This window comes from Taudactylus pleione, unplaced genomic scaffold (assembly GCF_031769625.1).
Source record: "Taudactylus pleione unplaced genomic scaffold, aTauple2 ptg000034l, whole genome shotgun sequence".
NCBI lineage: Eukaryota > Metazoa > Chordata > Amphibia > Anura > Myobatrachidae > Taudactylus > Taudactylus pleione.
The window spans coordinates 1849627-1870414 of record NW_028284436.1 but is presented as its reverse complement, the minus strand read 5'-3'; the positions used below and the strand labels follow the sequence as shown (position 1 = coordinate 1870414).

Below are 20788 nucleotides of genomic sequence, written 5' to 3'. Positions count from 1 at the left end.
CTGTAGTGCTCCCAGTAGTCCCCCCCCTTGTAGTGCCCCCAGTAGTATTCCCCTCCTTGTAGTGCCCCCAGTAGTAGTCCCCCCCTTGTAGTGCCCCCAGTAGTATTCCCCCCCTTGTAGTGCTCCCAGTAGTCCTCCCCCTTGCAGTGCCCCCAGTAGTATTCCCCCCCTTGTAGTGCCCCCAGTAGTATTCCCCCTCATAGTGCTCCCAGTAGTCCTCCCCTTTGTAGTGCCCCCAGTAGTAGCCCCCCCCTTGTAGTGCCCCCAGTAGTATTCCCCCCCTTGTAGTGCCCCCAGTAGTATTCACCCCCTTGTAGTGCCCCCAGTAGTATTCCCCCCCTTGTAGTGCCCCCAGTAGTATTCCCCTCCTTGTAGTGCTCCCAGTAGTCCCCCCCCTTGTAGTGCCCCCAGTAGTATTCCCCTCCTTGTAGTGCCCCTAGTAGTATTCCCCTCCATAGTGCTCCCAGTAGTCCCCCCCCCTTGTTGTGCCCCCAGTAGTATTCCCCTCCTTGTAGTGCCCCTAGTAGTATTCCCCTCCATAGTGCTCCCAGTAGTCCCCCCCCCTTGTTGTGCCCCCAGTAGTATTCCCCCCCGTAGTGCTCCCAGTAGTCCCTCCCCTTGTAGTGCCCCCAGTAGTATTCCCCCCCGTAGTGCTCCCAGTAGTCCCCCCCTTGTAGTGCCCCCAGTAGTATTCCCCCCGTAGTGCTCCCAGTAGTATTCCCCCCCTTGTAGTGCCCCAGTAGTATTCCCCCCGTAGTGCTCCCAGTAGTCCTCCCTCTTGTAGTGTCACCAGTAGTATTCCCCCCCGTAGTGCTCCCAGTAGTCCTCCCCCTTGTAGTGCCCCCAGTAGTATTCCCCCCCTGTAGTGCTCCCAGTAGTCCCCCCCTTGTAGTGCCCCCAGTAGTATTCCCCCCGTAGTGCTCCCAGTAGTCCCCCCCTTGTAGTGCCCCCAGTAGTATTCCCCTCCTTGTAGTGCCCCCAGTAGTAGTCCCCCCCTGTTGTGCCCCAGTAGTAGTCCCCCCCTTGTAGTGCCCCCAGTAGTCCCCCCCCCTTGTAGTGCCCCCAGTAGTATTCCCCCCCGCAGTGCTCCCAGTAGTATTCCCCCCTTGTAGTGCCCCAGTAGTATTCCCCCCATAGTGCTCCCAGTAGTCCTCCCTCTTGTAGTGCCCCCAGTAGTATTCCCCCCCGTACTGCTCCCAGTAGTCCTCCCCTTTGTAGTGCCCCCAGTAGTATTCCCCCCCTGTAGTGCTCCCAGTAGTCCCCCCCTTGTAGTGCCCCCAGTAGTATTCCCCCCATAGTGCTCCCAGTAGTCCTCCCCCTTGTAGTGCCCCCAGTAGTATTCCCTCCGTAGTGCTCCCAGTAGTCCCCCCCCTTGTAGTGCCCCCAGTAGTATTCCCCCCCATAGTGCTCCCAGTAGTATTCCCCCCCTTGTAGTGCCCCAGTAGTATTCCCCCGTAGTGCTCCCAGTAGTCCTCCCCCTTGTAGTGCCCCCAGTAGTATTCCCTCCGTAGTGCTCCCAGTAGTCCCCCCCCTTGTAGTGCCCCCAGTAGTATTCCCCCCCATAGTGCTCCCAGTAGTATTCCCCCCCTTGTAGTGCCCCAGTAGTATTCCCCCGTAGTGCTCCCAGTAGTCCTCCCCCTTGTAGTGCCCCCAGTAGTATTCCCACCCTGTAGTGCTCCGAGTAGTCCCCCCCTTGTAGTGCCCCCAGTAGTATTCCCCCCGTAGTGCTCCCAGTAGTCCCCCCCTTGTAGTGCCCCCAGTAGTATTCCCCTCCTTGTAGTGCCCCCAGTAGTAGTCCCCCCCTGTTGTGCCCCAGTAGTAGTCCCCCCCCTTGTAGTGCCCCCAGTAGTCCCCCCCCTTGTAGTGCCCCCAGTAGTATTCCCCCCCGCAGTGCTCCCAGTAGTATTCCCCCCTTGTAGTGCCCCAGTAGTATTCCCCCCATAGTGCTCCCAGTAGTCCTCCCTCTTGTAGTGCCCCCAGTAGTATTCCCCCCCGTACTGCTCCCAGTAGTCCTCCCCCTTGTAGTGCCCCCAGTAGTATTCCCCCCCTGTAGTGCTCCCAGTAGTCCCCCCCTTGTAGTGCCCCCAGTAGTATTCCCCCCATAGTGCTCCCAGTAGTCCTCCCCCTTGTAGTGCCCCCAGTAGTATTCCCTCCGTAGTGCTCCCAGTAGTCCCCCCCCTTGTAGTGCCCCCAGTAGTATTCCCCCCCTGTAGTGCTCCCAGTAGTCCCCCCCTTGTAGTGCCCCCAGTAGTATTCCCCCCATAGTGCTCCCAGTAGTCCTCCCCCTTGTAGTGCCCCCAGTAGTATTCCCTCCGTAGTGCTCCCAGTAGTCCCCCCCCTTGTAGTGCCCCCAGTAGTATTCCCCCCCATAGTGCTCCCAGTAGTATTCCCCCCCTTGTAGTGCCCCAGTAGTATTCCCCCGTAGTGCTCCCAGTAGTCCTCCCCCTTGTAGTGCCCCCAGTAGTATTCCCACCCTGTAGTGCTCCGAGTAGTCCCCCCCCCTTGTAGTGCCCCCAGTAGTAATCCACCTCCCCCCGCAGTAGAGATAATAAAAAAAAAAACACTTACCTGACACCCGCTCCTCCGTCCGCCGCTTTGCACTATGGGAGTGACGCGTCATGGGAGTGACGCGTCACTCCCATTACCCACTGCGGGAGACGGAAGATGTCCGGCTCTGGCAGTGGGAGCAGCAGCCGATCAGAGTCTGTCTGACTCTCATCAGCTGCTAAAGCAAACACAGCTGCCGGTGCCGGCGGCTGTGTGTTTGTGCTGTGTAGCGCTGACCGAACTCCGTCCGGTCAGCGCTACGCACGTGGTGCAGCTGTGTCACAGAGACACAGACTGCACCGCGGCCCGCATGGTACGCAGCTGAGGCGCCCTCCACTATGTGGCGCCTTACACAGCTGCGTACCATGCGTAACGGGAGAACCGGCCCTGGCACCAGCAGCAGTACAGTGCAGGCTCAGAAAAGCCGACTTGTGTGACAGGAAACATTGTATCCTATACTCCACTGACTAATACCCCTTTTACACTGGAGCTAAAACCCGGGTTTTTTAAGGGTTAACCCGTGCAGCTCCCTGGTGTAAAAGGGGAGAGGGTTGGATCGCCGGGTCGAGTGACCCGGCAATCTAACCCAGGTAAATAGCAGGGTTTAACACGGTCGTAGCCTGTAAAACCCTGCTGTGAGAACAGCGCACTCCGGGTCATAATGACCTGGAGTGCGCTGCTATCCGGCCGATTGGTCCGGCTTCAGTGGCGCTTGGAGATAACATCATCTCCAAGTGTCCACTTTCACGCCGGGAAAGCCGGGTCTATGCAGACCCGACTCCAGTGTGAGCGGTGCAGACTCGGGAATCTGATCCGGATAGGAACTTTGGGGGTCATTCAGACCCGCTCGCGAGCGCAGGACGCTCGCAAGCGGGTCGATGTTGCCCCACTGCGCATGACGGAGGGAGCTCCGTCGTGCGCATCACCGAGACCCGGATAGCGACGGGCTCTAGGTCGCTCCGGGTCTCGCACCAAAAGGGGCGTGCTGTCGATGTTGATTGACAGCACGCCCCCTTTGGTGGGCGTGCCGGTGGCGTGGCTGCCAGACGGAGGCGTTCCCATGGGAACGCCTACCGTCTGAAGCTGGCCTCACTGACATCACTAGTGATGCCAGTGGGAGTGATTTTGGCTCTGATAGAGCCAAAATCACTCCAGGGCTTGCGGAAGCGAGACCCTACCGCAGGGTCTCCGTCGCAAGCCCGATGGTCGCGATGGTCTTGACCATCGCGACCATCATCATGGACGCTCGCATAAGCTGTGGGTGGTCACCAACAGCTATGCGAGCGTCCAGGAGGACGCTCCATTTTCATGTAGGAGGGCCCTGATTCAGAGCGAGCGCTCTGGTCAGAGCGTTCGGCTCTGAATCAGGCCCTTTGTTCCAACTCCGGGTCAGACCAGGAATTTAGGTGGAAAAGGGGTATTACAGTGACGGCATGGACACGGCACGGCAGCTGTACTTCTCAGCGTATATTCCTGGCTGTAACACGGCGACCGTACCGTCTGAAAGGACCCACCAGTTTCCATTATTAATTACATTTTGCACCCGGCAAAAAACCCGGCCAGTCAAAACCAGCATGTGTGAAATAGCCCTATGAATTCCAAGGCTTCTCAAAGAGCAGAGCAGGTGCCCAGGAGACTAGAACATTGCCGGGCCTTACCCAGGTGTCACTGTGGGGCCTTCAGATGCACCGTTCTGCACTTGGCTCAGACCCCAAAAAAGGTGTCATCATGTATTAAAAAGAAAAAGAAAACACAAAAACTTGTATAACTTGTCCCCAGTAACATCCAGTTATTGTGCTGTTTGTTAGCTGGCACTTGGCCTCTATCTGCTGTTTCCTAAGAGTGATCCTTAATTACTGTATGTGTTCTCTGCACTTTGCACCAGTAAATTAGGACGCTTTGTATCGGAGATGTCCCATACTAGGTGTGACATTTTTATTTGCAACCTCCGGGGGGAATGAAATCTTTCTTAGAAAATCTTTTGACACAGAGCAAATCCCCCCGTGGGCAGCGCAGTGAACGTCTCAGTGGTGGATTTGTGTAAAATAGATAATTCTCTTTAGCAACTTTCCCAAGTCAGCAGGAAATAACCCTTTAATGACATTACCCTGTCACTGATTGCTAACCGTCATCACAGACATTCAGTGCAGTTTCTCATGGACTTCTATCTATAGCTCTAGTGATGTGGCTGGACTTCCAGCAGAGGGGCACGTTTATATCAATAGATAAAACTTCCTGTACTACAACAGGGTTAGTGTTACCTGCACATGGGCCTGTTCTTTTACCAAGCAATCACAGATTTTTGACACTGATAGGCTTACCTCACTACTCCTAGTGATTAGCTTTCACTGTCAGTAACTGCCTATTACTGACTCCTCGCAATGCGTAGTGGGCAGGTAACTCGCTGCCACCATCAGGCTCCTACACCAACACCTAGAACTGCCTACTTCTGGGTATGTGTGGACACACTATTGCAACACCTCCTGGTAGGTGTCGACTAATTCCCACTGGTTCCTCACTATGGACCAGTCAGCGCTGGGCAGAGGTGTAGCGTGTAGCCATGGTGCCCGGAGCACATGCGTGCTAGGCCCCCCCCTCAAGTGTTCCAGGGAGGAGGTGGGACCATATGGGATTAAAGTAAAGAGGAGTAAATATATAGATTAGGGGCAGCCCCCTGTAGTGGTGTCCATATGCAGTGCCACCTGTAGTGGTACCCATTTGCAATGCCCCCTGTAGTGGTGCCCATATGCAATGCCCTCTGTTGTGGTGCCCATATGAAGTGCCCCCTGTAGTGGTACCCATATGCAATGTCCCCTGTAGTGGTGCCCATATGCAGCGCCCCTTGTGCCCCAGGAGAGGTCCCCCTTATGCGGGCCTCCAGTAGTGCCCTAAGTAGTGATCCCCCTATGCAGTGCGCCTTATGCAGGCCTCCAGTAGTGCCCCAGTAGTGATCTCCCTATGCAGTGCCCCTTATACAGTGCCTCCAGTAGTGGTCCCCCCTGTGCAGTGCCCCCTGTAGTAAGCCCCTTATATAGTGCCCCCAGTAGTGGTACTCCCTATGCAGTGCCCCTTATATAGTGCCCCCAGTAGTAGTCCCCCGATATGCAGTGCCCCCAATAGTGGTAACCCTTATGCAGTGTCCTTTAAATAGTGGCTCCAGTTGTAGTCCTCCCCTATCTATGCAGTACCCCCAATTTTGCCCTTTATATAGAGCCCCCAGTAGGGGGTCACCCAATGCAGTGCCCCTAGTGGCAGTCCCCCCCTATGCAGTGCCCCTACTAGTTGTCCCCTCCCCTTGTAGTGCCCCTAGTAGTAGTCTCCCCCCTTGTAGTGCCCCCAGTAGTAGTCCCCCCCTTGTGCCCCCAGTAGTAGTCCCCCCTTTGTAGTGCCCCTAGAAGTAGTCCCCCCTTGTAGTGCCCCCAGTAGACACACGTAATAAAAATATAGAAAAAACACTTACCTGAATCCCCGCTCCCGCCGCCATCCGCTCCTCCGTCCGTCCTCCCGGGCCGGCCCGCTCTGCATTATGGGAGAGACGTCATGACATCTCTCCTGTTAAACAGTGCGGGAGCCGGGAGATGGAGCTCATGAGTGAGGTCCAGCCCGGGTACGGCAGCGGGCACAGAGGGCAATGAGAGTCTGACAGGTGCCGCAAGCATCTGCAAATAAAAAAAAAAACACCTGGGGCATACTTGGGGTCCCCCCCCAGCCTGAGTTTATTTCGCTAGTTTAAAAGTTTGTCCCCCAACTTTTTTTTTTTTCGCCCCCAAAATGAAAGTACCTTTTTTGGGGTGTCCTGTGGTACTTTTTTTTTTTTTTTTTTTTTTGACACAGAATAACTTTGAGGGACTGTCCAAGGGGTGCAGGGTGGTTTTTGGAAGTCTGCACCCCAATTCTGCACTTGTTCTCGCCACCTATTCATAGGTGATACTTTTTCGGTGGGTCCAATGCACAGAATTGTTTGAACCGGCAAAAACTCGGACAAATTGAATACGAGGATAAGTGAAATCGGTCGAAAATTATGTCATCGGCGAAAACGTTTTGCAGAGAACGGCTTTTCGCAGCCTAATTGAATATGGCCCTATGTCTTTAAAAAGACAAGTCCCAGGTGCTTAGGATAATCACAGCATACAGTTGTCATAGTACTATAATCCTTCCTGATGATCAGCGAATAGACATTGTCAGGGCTCACAGGCCCTCTTTTTATCCAGTTCTAACACACAATACCACAGGGGTAAGCCTGCTCTGGGTCCCTAAACCAATCAAGCTATGTGCATGCTCTTTGGAGCTCTAGTAAAAGAAATAGCAGGCTGTGCTGGCCATCTCTCCCTACACCTCCTAATCTCACTTTGAATCGTGAGCTGCAAGAAAAGACATTCCGGTCTCATTGGGAGGGGAACTGGGGGATCCAGCAGCCCATGGAGGGTTCTAGATTGCACTAGACAACCAGGGAAAAAAATAAGTGCAATTTTACTTAAAATATACATTTAGAATACATTGTTAAATATATATATATACTCTGTGCCTAGTGTTCAGCATTATTAGGCTTGACATACCCAGCCTCTAAAGCAAAATACAATGTATTTTATTATATATGCAGTATTTTTAATGTAAGTGCTGGGGCTTAACTCTTTCAGCGCTGGTGTCGCCGGGAGTTAGGCTCCCTGGACCTCAGCATTCAGCAGCTCATAACCCTGCAGCCTGGGACTAGACTCCTAGCTGCAGCGGCTCTCCCCATGGTAACCCACAAGTGCCGCAGCTGCTGGACTCAGCCCGGGCTGTGAGTTCTATGTACTGTCCCCTTCAGGACAAGGACAAGGCCACAGGTTGCTATGGGTTACAGGCCATCATTGTTATTTGCACCACACCATTAAATCCCTTATTCTTTACAGCTTGAGGCTCCTGTCATCTGCAATTCATTTCACAGAGTGAAACCAGGAAGCTGTACATTTAATTTCACCCGCAGCTAATTCAGGCAAAAGTTCCGCGACGTGGAGCTTAGCTATTCAATTAAATAGCTATTTCCCCGCGTTATTAGAACGGGACTCCTGCGCGAGAACACACTGATTCCGCGAGAACTGCGGGATCAGTGTGTTATACCCGCTCGCGCGAGGCCGAATAGGGCGGCCTCACGCAGATTTTACCTCGCACCTACATGAGGTGCGAGGTAAAGTTAGTCAGCGGGGACTCGCATGCGGTTTCTCGTGGACACTCGCACGTGAAATCCCCGCTAATTGAATCCCAACCTGTGCGATAATTAGCAGCAGGGTAAACCCCGCGGCTAATTGGATATGCCCCTTAGTGTAGTATAACATACTGTAAATACATAAACAGTACCACACATTCTCTATAGGATAATGTAGAAAACAATGTGTATATGTGTGTGTGTGTATATATACAGTCAGGTCCATAAATATTGGGACATTGACAGAATTTTCAGATTTTGGCCTCTATTCACCATCACAATGGTTTTGAAATGAAACAAACAAGATGTGCTATAACTGCAGACTTTCAGATTTAATTTGAGGGTAATTACATCCAAATCGGGTGAACGGTGTAGGAATTACAACAGTTTCAATATGTGCCTCCCACTTTTTAAGGGGCCAAAAGTAATGGGACTATCAACACAAAAGCTATTTCATGGACAGGTGTGGGCTATTCCCTCATTATTTCATTATCAATTAAGCAGGTAAAAGGTCTGGAGTTGATTCTAGGTGTGACATTTGCATTTGGAATCAGTTGCTGTCGACTCTCAATATGAGATCCAAAGAGCTGTCACTATCAGTGAAGCAAGCCATCATTAGGCTGAAAAATCAAAACAAACCCATCAGAGAGATAGCAAAAACATTAGGTGTGGCCAAATCAACTGTTTGGAACATTCTTAAAAAGAAAGAACGCACCGGAGAGCTGAGCAACACCAAAAGACCCGGAAGACCACGGAAAACAACTGTGGTGGATGACAAAATAATTATTTCCCTGGTGAAGAAAAACCCCTTCACAACATTTGGCCAAATCAAGAACACTCTCCAGGAGGTAGATGTATATGTGTCAAAGTCAACAATCAAGAGAAGACTTCACAAGAGTGAACATAGAGGGTTCACCACAAGATGCAAACCATTGGTGAGCCACAAAAACAGGAAGACCAGATTAGAGTTTGCCAAACAACATATAAAAAAGCCATTACAGTTCTGGAACAACATCCTATGGACAGATGAGACAAAGATCAACTTGTACCAGAGTGATGGGAAGAGAAGAGTATGGAGAAGGAAAGGAACTGCTCATGATCCAAAACATACCACCTCATCATTGAAGCATGGTGGTGGTAGTGTCATGGCGTGGGCATTTATGGCTGCCAATGGAACTGGTTCCCTTGTATTTATTGATGATGTGACTGCTGACAAAAGCAGCAGAATGAATTCTGAAGTGTTTTGGGCAATATTATATGCTCATATTCAGTCAAATGCTTCAGAACTCATTGGACGGCGCTTCACAGTGCAGATGGACAATGACCCGAAGCATACTGCAAAAGCAACCAAAGAGTTTTTTAAGGCTAAAAAGTGGAATGTTATGCAATGGCCAAGTCAATCCCCTGACCTGAATCCGATTGAGCATGCATTTCACTTGATGAAGACAAAACTGAAGGGAAAATGCCCCAAGAACAAGCAGGAACTGAAGACCTTTGCAGTAGAGGCTGGCAGAGCATCACCAGGGATGAAACCCAGCGTCCTGTGATGTCTATGCATTCCAGACTTCAGGCTGTAATTGCCTGCAAAGGATTTGCAGCAAAGTATTAAAAAGTGAAAGTTAGATTTAGGATTGTTTAGTTTGTTCCATTACTTTTGGCCCCTTAAAAAGTAGGAGGCACATATAGAAACCGTTGTAATTCCTACACCGTTCACCTGATTTGGATGTAATTACCCTCAAATTAAATCTGAAAGTTTGCAGTTAAAGCACATCTTGTTTGTTTCACTTCAAAGCCATTGTGGTGGTGAATAGAGGCCAAAATCAGAAAATTCTGTCAATGTCCCAATATTTATGGACCTGACTTGTGTGTGTATATATATATATATATATATATATATATATTTTATATAATACAAACTCGGCACTCACTTTTCAAACTGTAATTCCTTTGCATACAGGGAATGTTAGTTGACTCAGATATATGATCTTTTATTCTACACTACACTAAGTTACCGCAGCTGGAATCTGTGCTGTGCATGCGCTGTTACATCTGTAAAACCAGTGCATGCGCAGTACTACCTACAGCTGCAGAAATTTTGGAAAATGTCCTTAAAAATGTTATTTTAGTGTTGATGAATAGGCCCCTCTCTCTCTCTCTCTCATCTGGAAACTGCTTCCCAAGTTATTAACTTTACATCCGCATAAAAATCCAACCAGATGCATCTTCCTGTAAATTTATTCAATATATATAATAGCAAAGAAAAACAACTTCACAAAGAGTAACCTTAATCAAAATATCATGCATACAAATAAAAACATAAAAAGCTTATAAAACCGGCATGAAAATGCCAATAAAACCTGGAAAGTAATATCCCTGGCTGCAGGTAAGTAATAATGATGTAAATATAGAGATATTGAGAAGCTGGAGGGGTCTAATTCTCTGGTAAATAATATTGTATATGGGGTATAGCAGGGAATACGTGAGCGCAATATAATGATGAACAAAAAGGACTTTATTTTAAAGGGAAAATGCACCTAATTTACACATATTATTTTCACTTTATTTTCACAGCTAATCAGATGTACATTCATTATGTAAGAACCTCATCTGAATTCTCCAGTGAGAAACGTATTACTGCCATACAGTATATGAGTGGAAGCTGGTTTGCATACCAGGGATGGAAAATTTAAGCTATAATCCAACACTCCAATAGAGCAGGGCCCCCTTGTGGCTAAATTATCATGAATTATTTTGGTGTACAAATTATAAGATTTAAACTAAGTACAGCAGAGAGGATCAATTTCTTAACAAGCGGAAAGAGAAATACAGTAATTGTTTTCAAGATCCGTAATGGATTTCACAATATAAATTATTTTTAAGATAAAACTATAAATGCTCTATAAATTGCTCACATATACTGTATCACAAACAGGACAATATTTAGCAGTTTAACAATCTGATGACATATTTTAAACCACAGTGCTTTCAAAATGCTACTTATCGCTAAATGTCATTATTTGGCTTTAAATTGCATTGTTTTTGGGTTTTTTTTAAATTTGCCATCTCATTCTACTTTATAACCTCTGGATAACGAGACCTGTAATATCTTAAGGGTGTGTGGTGAATCCGTCATGTAACAGCAGAGAAAAGTAGGACATTCACTTTGCATTATTTCAGTGCTTTGATCTGTAAACTGTATTGTATTTACACAGTATTACTCTGTGTTGATGCTGCTACTATAAACTATACGTATACAGTTATTTAATTTTTTTTCTCAAAAAGTTACTGTTGTGTTATTGGCAAAACATAGCCAAAGGTTGGCAAAGGTGCTGCGTCCAAGTTAGGCTGAAGTTAAATTATCGCGGTGGGGCTTATTCGTGTTTGATGGAAATGCGCTCAGAACATGGCCCATTTACTTAGGTTGTCGAGCTGACTGTATAAGTTACATGCGCCAAGTTTGGGAGTGTATGTATATCCCTTTCTCCAGGGGGTGTATTTACTAAAGTGCAGGTTTTTACAAGTGGAGATGTTGCCCATAGAAACCAATTAGATTCTACTTGACATTTATCTAGCACCTTCTAGAAGATAATAGCTAGAATCTGATTGGTTGCTATGGGCAACATCTGCACTTCTAAAAACCCGCACTATAGTAAATATACTCCCAGGAGAGAAGGGTAGTATATGCGCCTGGGTTACACCAGGATATGTGGCTGCACAGCTGAAGTAGTATGTGCTAATATTACAGAACACAATTCATACACAATATAGTACATAACCGAACAGTGATGCTAACAACTAATCAATTATCATTTAACATGACGGGGAAAATTAGTGTGCAAAAACAAAATAAAAGTCTTTATTAAGGTTAAATGAACACATCCGTCACCTTCCCCTTTAAATATTAAATTACATTTTCTTTACTACTGCAGACGGATTGCTGATCTCGATGTAATAATGGGAATAGATCATAGCACCAGCATTATTGTAGCATTCGCTTTAGTAGAAGGGATCCAGATTCATTCAGTAGCTGCCGATCGTCATCGCTGTCAGTTCGCATTTTGTTTCAGGGGCCAAACACCCATGGGTGATCCACCACTAAGCAGGAGCACATGCTCTTTTTTGTGTGGTAAACACGGCAAGTGTGAATACACCCTTATTGAGTTTGGCTGCACAAACGTACGCCTCCAACCCCCATCCAAGGCCTCTTGGCGCAAGGGTTTGTACGGCCATAATGCGTCTGTGGGCTAAGGATGCACAAGGACATGTTGCGCAATTATAAAAAAAAAATGCAATTTGCAGGGAAAAAAGGTGCAGATTGCACTTGTGACTGACCTGAGTTAGGTAGAAAAGATGAGAATCTCGTGTATTTCTGTAATATTTAAATGACACAACCTATAACTATAGTGAGTCTTTATTTTAAGCAGTAGCTCTGCAATCGAATTTTAAAGGACCATTACTCCAGGTGTAGAAGGGTTCATCCTGCATTTTAGGTATTCTGTAATTGGACTAAAAAATACAAAAAAAGAGACCCCTTTTATATAGGTGCTAATATGTAATTGAATAAATAGTTAATAAAAACAATTAGGCACCAGTCATTACAGCTGTGGGGAGTTGTGTCGAAACTCCCAATAGAATTCACAAGGAACTGGAGAAAATAGATATAATTCACAGCACAAAAACTCAGTGCCCTTAGATCAATGAGTGAATTTAATAGTTGACATAAAATATAACATCAATACACATAATAAGCTTCAATACATTTAAAAATAGAAGCAGGAGCATAAAGAGGATAAACCAATATCAGTGCTGCACTAATTAATAACGTTAGCATGCATGTATGGATAATATTTCAATGGTTATATTCCGGGTGGGCTGGAGCATTGGACGTTCTCTCTCTTTGGGACGTCTCCTATGTAATACCCCTTTTCCATCTAAATTCCAGGTCTGACCCGGAGTTGGAACAAAGTTCCTATACGAATCAGACCCGGAACTTTGCCGGCGCTGACTCGGGATATTCCCGAGTCAGCGCCGCTCACACCGCAGTCGGGTCTGCATAGACCCGGCTTTTGCGGAGTGAAAGTGGACGCTTGGAGATGACGTCATCTCCAAGCGCCACTGAAGCCGGACCAATCGGCCGGCTTGCAGCGCACTCCAGGTCTTCGTGACCCGGAGTGCGCTGTTCCCATAGCAGGGTTTCACGGGCTACGCCCGTGTTAAACCCTGCTAGTTACCTGGGTTGGATTGCCGGGTCACTCGACCCGGCGATCCAACCCTCTCCCCTTTTACACCAGGGAGCTGCCCGGGTTAACCCTTCAAAAACCCGGGTTTTAGCTCCGGTGTAAAAGGGGTATTACTTAGCCTAAGAACGGCAATTGTCCCAATGGAGTATGAGTATTCCAGGCACACTGATAATAAAAGCTGGAAATTAAAATAGAGGTGGATGCTGGATAGATGTAAAGAAGCTCTCACCTATAAGTGGAAAATGTCAGTGTCCAGCAGCGTAGCCTGTATGGTCCAGGTGCGGCAATGCAATGAGTCCAGCACTGATATTGGTTTATCCTCTTTATGCTCCTGCTTCTATTTTTAAATGTATTGAAGCTTATTATGTGTATTGATGTTATATTTTATGTCAATGATTAAATTCACTCATTGATCCAAGGGCACTGAGTTTTTGCGCTGTGAATTATATCTATTCTGTAATTGGAGTTTAAATGGTCCTTACCTGGCAGAAATTCTGCATTAACACATGTTGTCCATCTCCAGGGTCATGTGAAGGACCCTTTAACACGGTCTTCGATTGGGTGAGGAAGGAGAGGAACCAGTACGGGGAGACGGTTGTCCGATACAACACTTACTTCTTCAGGAACAGCTGGTACTGGATGTACGAGAACCGGAACAATAGGACCCGTTATGGAGATCCAGTTGCAGTGTCAGCTGGGTGGCAAGGGATCCCCACACAGAACATTGACGCCTTCGTACACGTGTGGACCTGGACCAAGGACGACTGCTATTTCTTCAAAGGTACATAAAGCACTGATGGCAAAAATAAGGTTACTGCATTGTGCATCAACTCAATAAGACAAAGCCATCCAGTTACTCTGATTTAATGGTGCACCCACCTAGAACACAGCCAGGGAACGTGGCAGTTATATCCAGTACTCACCGTTGTATCCTATTCAAGGTCAAGGACAAAAAGAAAAACAAAAAGCATCTCAGCTGAAATATTGTAGAAGCTTTTGTGAAGTCCTTCCGACTTCACAAAAATATTTCAGCAGAAAGAGAACTAGTTGTGTTGCTAAAGGCTGCAGGACTCAGCAGGATGTATGAAGACCAGAAACTACAAGTCATACTCCAAATATCCTACTCCCTGCGGCTGACATAGTTCATGGGTTCTGACACTAATGAGTTTGGCCTCAGTTATAGTGGATTATTATATGTTATACTATAAAGTATTATCAGAGTATACACATATAGCTGGTAAAAGAGTATGCCAACCTGTGAACTCTATGAAATGCTATAAGTATAACAATTGTGGGACTAGGACCCTGGATGTTGTGCACAGCGATCCCGCTGTTCTTGTCATCTCTGGACCCTGATTAAAGGGTTAAATGAACCAGCATCTCGTCCATAGACCAGAACACAGAGGCTTTCTGTTACTGGTGCTTTAAATATCCACATGGTGCGAGGATTAAGATTGGGCATCTGACGCGTTTCATCTTGCTGTCTCTTTCAAAGGCCACTGACACAGCGTAAGTTAATAGTTTATATAGTACTCCCACATATTATCCAATTACATAATTAGGATGTATTTCAGGTATTATTACGTTATTATTATTACATCTTATACTGACAGTCTTGACTGTTGCCCACATATATCAGCTAATTTTATTTATTAACATCTACATAGCACACATATATTACACAGAGTTTAACAGATAATATTTCAGTCATTCACATCAGTCCCTGCCCCAGTGGAGCTTACACTCTATTTTCCAAATAATATAGATACACTTACACACTAGGGTTATTTTTTTCGTTAGAAGCCAATTTCATTGTTTTAGAAATGTGGGAGAAAACCCATGCAAACATGGGGAGGACATACAAACTCCACAAAGAAAGGGCGTTGTTCGTGTATTGACCCGATGACATCAGGGCTGTGAGGCAGTAATGCTAACCACTATGCCACTGTGCTGAACATTGAGCAGGAGCATAGTTATGCATTACAGGCGTGATACTACTAGATGGGTGAGCAATACTCTAAGAACTGGGCTGCTGAACTGGACATTTCACATGCTCCTGTACATCACAGCGTATGGGTTTTTTGTATCCCTAATTTAGTTGTTTTTTAATAATTTTATAATGACAAGTTAAGGGTCTTTGGGCCTGATTCAGAGCCGGACGCTATTTGCGCTCGCTCGTTCAGAAAAAGGGGCCAGCTATTTAAATTGATCGCTCGCTCTTTGCGGTCTGTTGACGCCTCTATGTCTGAGCGAGCGAATGAAACATGCGCTCGCTATTTTGTAAAGACGCCCCCTGGCCGCTCGCATCCTACGTAATCTCCGCTATTTATTTGATTAATCGAGTACATCGAAAGGCATCTGAACTGCTCGCACTGCTTGTGGTTGGATTTTCCTACCGCAATCATGCGAACAGTTCAGGCTAAGAGACAACCAAGTGACGTGGCCGATGACGCTGCTTTGTTAATTATGCACCCCCTTAAAATGCCCGTTTTGACCGTTTGGCACGTCTGCGTTAGGATCTCCACTCCCCGTTTTCAAGCACCTTCCCCTGTTACCACCCACAAACGCCTCATCCTGTCACTCAAATTAGCAGGCACTCGCTATTTTGCGAGCACTCGATTTCCGACCGCAGTGACTGGTTGGCGCATGCGCATTACGACCCATACGCATGCGCAGATGTGCGAACATTGCTCGGAGCGAACGAGCGGCCGCTTATGAGCGGCTCTGAATCAGGCCCTTTGTGTGCCGAGGCATAGATGTGGAACAATCAATCATTGGCAACTAGATTTCTATATATTTCTTTCTATAAGAGTTCTTGGCGATGTATGTACTAGTTTACGCATTTCGCCAGTATTTATCTAGTAAGCCTACATTCTCTCCTGGATAGACTCTTAAGCATGTTTTGGAAGGGACGATGTTCCATTAAGAATAACATTACACTTGAGTTTTCCATATATTCATTCATTTTCCAAAAAGCATTGGGTTAATTTGTGTGTTTTTCTTCGTACTGTAAAGATTCTGTCCATGCTGTAATACATTTCACAAAACATTCTATAGATGACTACGGGCCCAATTCGGAGATGAACGCTATTCCGATGTTCACGGAGCTGAGCGATTATTGGTGCATGCATCACGGCCGCCTTGCGTATGGTGGTGCAAATGAATTGCGCTCGCTGAGAGAAAACACTCGCAATTGAGTGACATGAAGAGACCATGTTGTGGGTGGTTACAGGGAGTTCTGGCCAAAACACGGGCGTGTACTAGCCAGCGTCTGCGATCGCGCACACAGAGAACAAAGCTCCAATGTCTCAGTTACCGCGGCCATTGTGAGTGACCATAGACTCACAGGAGGAGTCAAGTGTTTTCAGGACCTGTGTCCAATGCTGCGTTGCGGGCAACTGCGAGGGGCCCAGTAGGCGTCTCAATACAAAAACTGCCGGCCGATGTACAGTAGTAGCATATTTTAGCTATTGCTAAGCGGGAAGAATAGCAAATGCGTTTGCATTATCGTACAGCTCTGAATCAGGCCCCATAAGGGATAGCCAGAGAAATGGAGTTTGGATATCTAGTACTTTTCCAGCTTCCTCATATTATGATCTGTTCATGACTTAGTAAAAGCGACAGCCACACATCAGCTACATCATGCAGTGCACAGAGATTGGGGTCAGCTTCAGGTGCTATGGAGAGCAATGTGTGATTAATCTCTGTCCTGTAACAATAGGTTCTCAGTTCTGGCGCTACGATGGAGAGAATGACAAAGCCTATGCAGAGGATGCTCAGGGACAGAGGTACCCTCGGCTCATTTCTGAGGGCTTCCCTGGAATCCCCAGCCCAATCAACGCTGCATTCTTTGACAGGAGGACCCAGTACATTAACTTCTTTAAAGACTCCCAGGTGAGATTAATCTTTAATTGTAAACTGCAACAATAGGTCAAACATGGCAAATTACATGCGCATCTGTAGTCTGGTTCAGACGACATAGCGGGCACATAGTTTAGTGTGTACCCGCTATGTCGCTGACGATATACGCTCCTGCAGGCAGGTCCAGCGGGCGACATCGTTAGCGAGGGCCAAGCTGAAGAATGCAGTATGGCCCCCGCCATCGCCAAGTGTGTACGCACTTGCCGATGCTGGCATCCCGCCGCTGCCGATACACACTAGACAGTGTCTAGTGTGTAACGGCCTGTAGACGCTCTTCAATCAGGCTTTCGTTCCTAACACTCCACTGAGATTAATATGGCCCAGACCTCTCGGCGCTATTGGGGCAATTCTTCATTCTGCCGACGGCAAAGTTGGGTGATTGTGAAAATCCAACATGTTGGACAATCTCAATTCACGGATTTTGACCCCAAAATGGACAAAATCAATGAGTTGGGGATTGTTAACATGTTGTTTTTTTGCCGATCCCTCAAAAAAAAAAATCACTGATTATCTGAGTTGGCCACTACTGTATGTAAATTGGCATCGGCAGAAAGGGGAACCGGCTTTTAGATGTATGATTTCTTCATCGCTCAATTTAAAGTACAATACTCACTTGTAATACTCCAGGATCGCTCTGCTGCCTGAGACATTGTTTCTATGATAAATTAGTCGTCAGAGTCCCTGTTTCATTAGAATAATGTCCTATCCTGGTTTCCATTCCTCTATGCCAGGGGTGGCCAGCCAGTCAGATTCAAAGAGCCCAAAATATCTGTAGGTATGTCAAAGAGCCGAGATCATGCGTGCGCCGAAGGCGCACATGCAAAAAGGGGTGTGGCCTTGTGCCAGCTAGGCCACGCCCCTTGTATGATATTTGTAGGAGTATGTAAAAGCGCATGTACACAATCACCGTGGAGGTAACTATTAAAGTTAAAGAAAAAGCCAGAGTATAAAAAAAAACATTGAAAAAAAACATAAAATACACTGAAACAAGCCAGTTGCACATAAAATACACTGAAAAAGCCACTTCCACAAAAAATACATTGGAAAAAAAACAGGTTCACATAATACAATTTAGCCTCTCCATGTGTCACTCCAGCAGCCCTTGATGTGTCACAACAGCAGCCTCTCCATGTGTCACTCCAGCAGTCAGTGTCAGTGAGGGGAGCCGGCGGGAGAGCCGCATCAGGACAATGGAAGAGCCACAGGTTGGCCACCGCTGCTCTATGCCGTACTGCTCCTTTAATGTTCATTTCTCTGGCTCCACCACCTCTCCTCTTCCTTATCAGTTGGGAGCACCACAAGGCTCAGTCCTGGGTGCTCTGCTCTTCTTTATACTACTTATCAAGTCGCGATATGCAATCCTGAACATGTAATGCATTCTACTACTATTACTAATTTAATCACCTGTGCTCAAGCATAGATATGCTTAAAACCTGGACTGTTAGGATGCCTTGAGGGCTGAGCTTGGGAACCTCTGTAATTTAGACCAATATGAGTAAGATTGTAACAAAATACATTCCCCATAGTCCTGTTTTGTGCCCAATATTTTCTAAGGAAAAAATTGGAAATTAAACTGCTGCCCAAAAACAAAACACAAAATCCAATGTATGTGAATAGAAGCATCTTAGGGGCGTGTCTCAAACATTAAGGGCCTGGCTCAGAGGTGGACGCAATGGCGACATTTGCGCGGTTGAGCGATTATCTGCTACTCTGCATGCGCAAAAAGTCCTGAAAACCCCAGCGGCACATGAGTCACCCTGAGTGCAGAAGGAGACCGCTGTTGTGTATGGAGGCGCTGGCGTTGGAACCGGTGAGGCAAAAACATGGGCGTTCCTGGGCGGTGAAATAAAACATGAAATGCAAAAAAGAAGGCTATCTCAGGGGCGTGTTGTAGAAGTGTCACCGGCGTGTCAGTGACCGCGGCTGCGTTCTCAATAGAAGAGCCACAGAGGTCATGTAGCCGGAGTTCAGAAGGAGGCACTGTGTCAGCCATGGGCTAGTGCAAGTGGTGGATGCTTTGATGTGCAGATGGTGGAGTGTTTGGAACCACCGGTGGAGTTGCACCATCCATGGGCATTGGAAGTGGCTTACACTATCCGGCGCATGCTAGTACACAAGGGGAGGGCTGAAACCAGCATTTATATATTGCCGCTGCTGCGACTCTGCAAAAAACTACAACTGCTTTGTAATCCCTTTATACCCCTTTTCCACTGGCCAAAATACCCGGGTTATAGCAGTGTAAACTCAAGCAGTGGCTCAGTGGAAAATGGTCCTAGGAAATAATCCCAAATTGATTGACCGGATCTCGAGCAGGGTTTTACCCGGGTAAAACCATGGTCAGGCTCAGTAGAAACGGCTTACCCGAGTCTTCCGACCCAGGACCCGTTTCCTGCATGGTGATTAGCTGTCATTCGGGGGGCTGTGTGTGACAGCTGTCATCGGGGATGGAGAGATTACAGCCTCCCTGTATGGTCCGGACTGTTCCGGTTTTTACCTCATCCCGGCTTCGTACGGGGAGGTTGTGATCTCTCCCTGCCCGGGGTGACAGCTGTCAAAGACAGCCCCCAGGAAGGACCCCCTCCCCTGGTCACCAGCACGGTCCGACGTTCAGGGGAGAGCTGTAATTTCCTGTGCTTGGTGATGACATCATCGCCAAGCGTCGGCACTGCACCCGGATGCAATGTGAACGTCGTCGACGCCGCAATGGAAATGGGGTAAATCCTGGGTGAAAAGGGGTATAGTCACTCAGGCTATGTACAGACAGAGTCCAGAGGAAATTTAGAACTGGCTCCATTATACATAATTATTAATAACATGCAAGGTCTGTGCCCACAGGTGTATGCCTTCGATATCAGCAGAAATCGCATAGTCCCTAATTTCCCTAAGAAGATAATTGACTTTTTCCCGGCCGTACTACGCAACAACCACCCGAGAAGTAACCTGGATGCTGCGTATTACTCCTACAGCCACAGCGCCCTCTTTCTGATGAAAGGAAAGGACTTTTGGAAAGTGGTCAGCGATAAAGACAGAAGGATAAATCCCTCTTTGCCACACAACGGTTTGTTACCCCATCGGGCTATTTCCGAGCAGTGGTTTGATATATGTAATGTACACACATCGTTGCTGAAACTGTGACTTTGAACAATGGTGCCCAAACGAGGAGCAGAAAGGGAAACACTGTCACGGAGGATGATCTGGCGCTTTAATATCTACAGCCTTTCCATAGACCCCAGGAACATTCCAGCATTCCATATAATGCTTCTTAGCTTAGCATGGAAGAGCCACATTGCCGGGCAGCGGATAATAATTTGCACTACTCCAGTCAAATACCAAAAAGAACTTGCTGCTTATAAAGACTCGACGACCAGTTGTCTGTCACAGTGAAGGCGGCCATTTTGTTGGCTGAACCAATAATTGTGAGCACACAGCTTATTCACTAGGAACTAGCGACATGACTGAGGCACAGGTAGCAAAATAGCAGCCTCCACTGGGGATAGAATTGAAATAGAAATTGATTTAACATATGATAATACTTGTGGTAACATGTTTCTCTACAAAACACATGCAAAACATTTAGCAATAGAAAATACTACAGTAAAACTATATACAACTGATACATTTAATTGCTCACAGGCTGCAAGTTTTCAGGAAATAAATGCCCCCCTCTCTTCTGAATACAGTAATGCTGGGTACACATTTAGATGAATGTTTGGTCAAAACGCCCGATTGGTTAGTGTGTTTAGCTTACCAATCAGTCGCTGCAGATGTCTGGGCTGACATCACAACTGGGTGGGCATTTAAACTTGCCTGCCCAATTGAGATGTCAGTGTTAGCAGTCCCTGCAGCAAGCGTACAGGTGGTCGGCAGGTCGCCAGGTCACACATGGGCCGACCTG

The 20788-nt window shown here is 47.1% G+C and overlaps 1 protein-coding gene across 1 annotated transcript in view; it reads left to right on the top strand.

The window, feature by feature from the left end:
• The window catches only part of MMP21 (matrix metallopeptidase 21), a 65715-nt gene extending 45677 nt beyond the window's left edge, over positions 1-20038 (top strand). The window contains exons 5-7 of the mRNA XM_088452170.1: positions 13496-13753; positions 16694-16866; positions 19729-20038. Of these exons, the coding sequence (XP_088308296.1) occupies positions 13496-13753; positions 16694-16866; positions 19729-20028 (731 nt within the window). The 3' untranslated portion in view covers positions 20029-20038. The remainder of the gene's footprint in view (positions 1-13495; positions 13754-16693; positions 16867-19728) is intronic.
• The last annotated feature ends 750 nt before the right edge of the window (positions 20039-20788 follow it).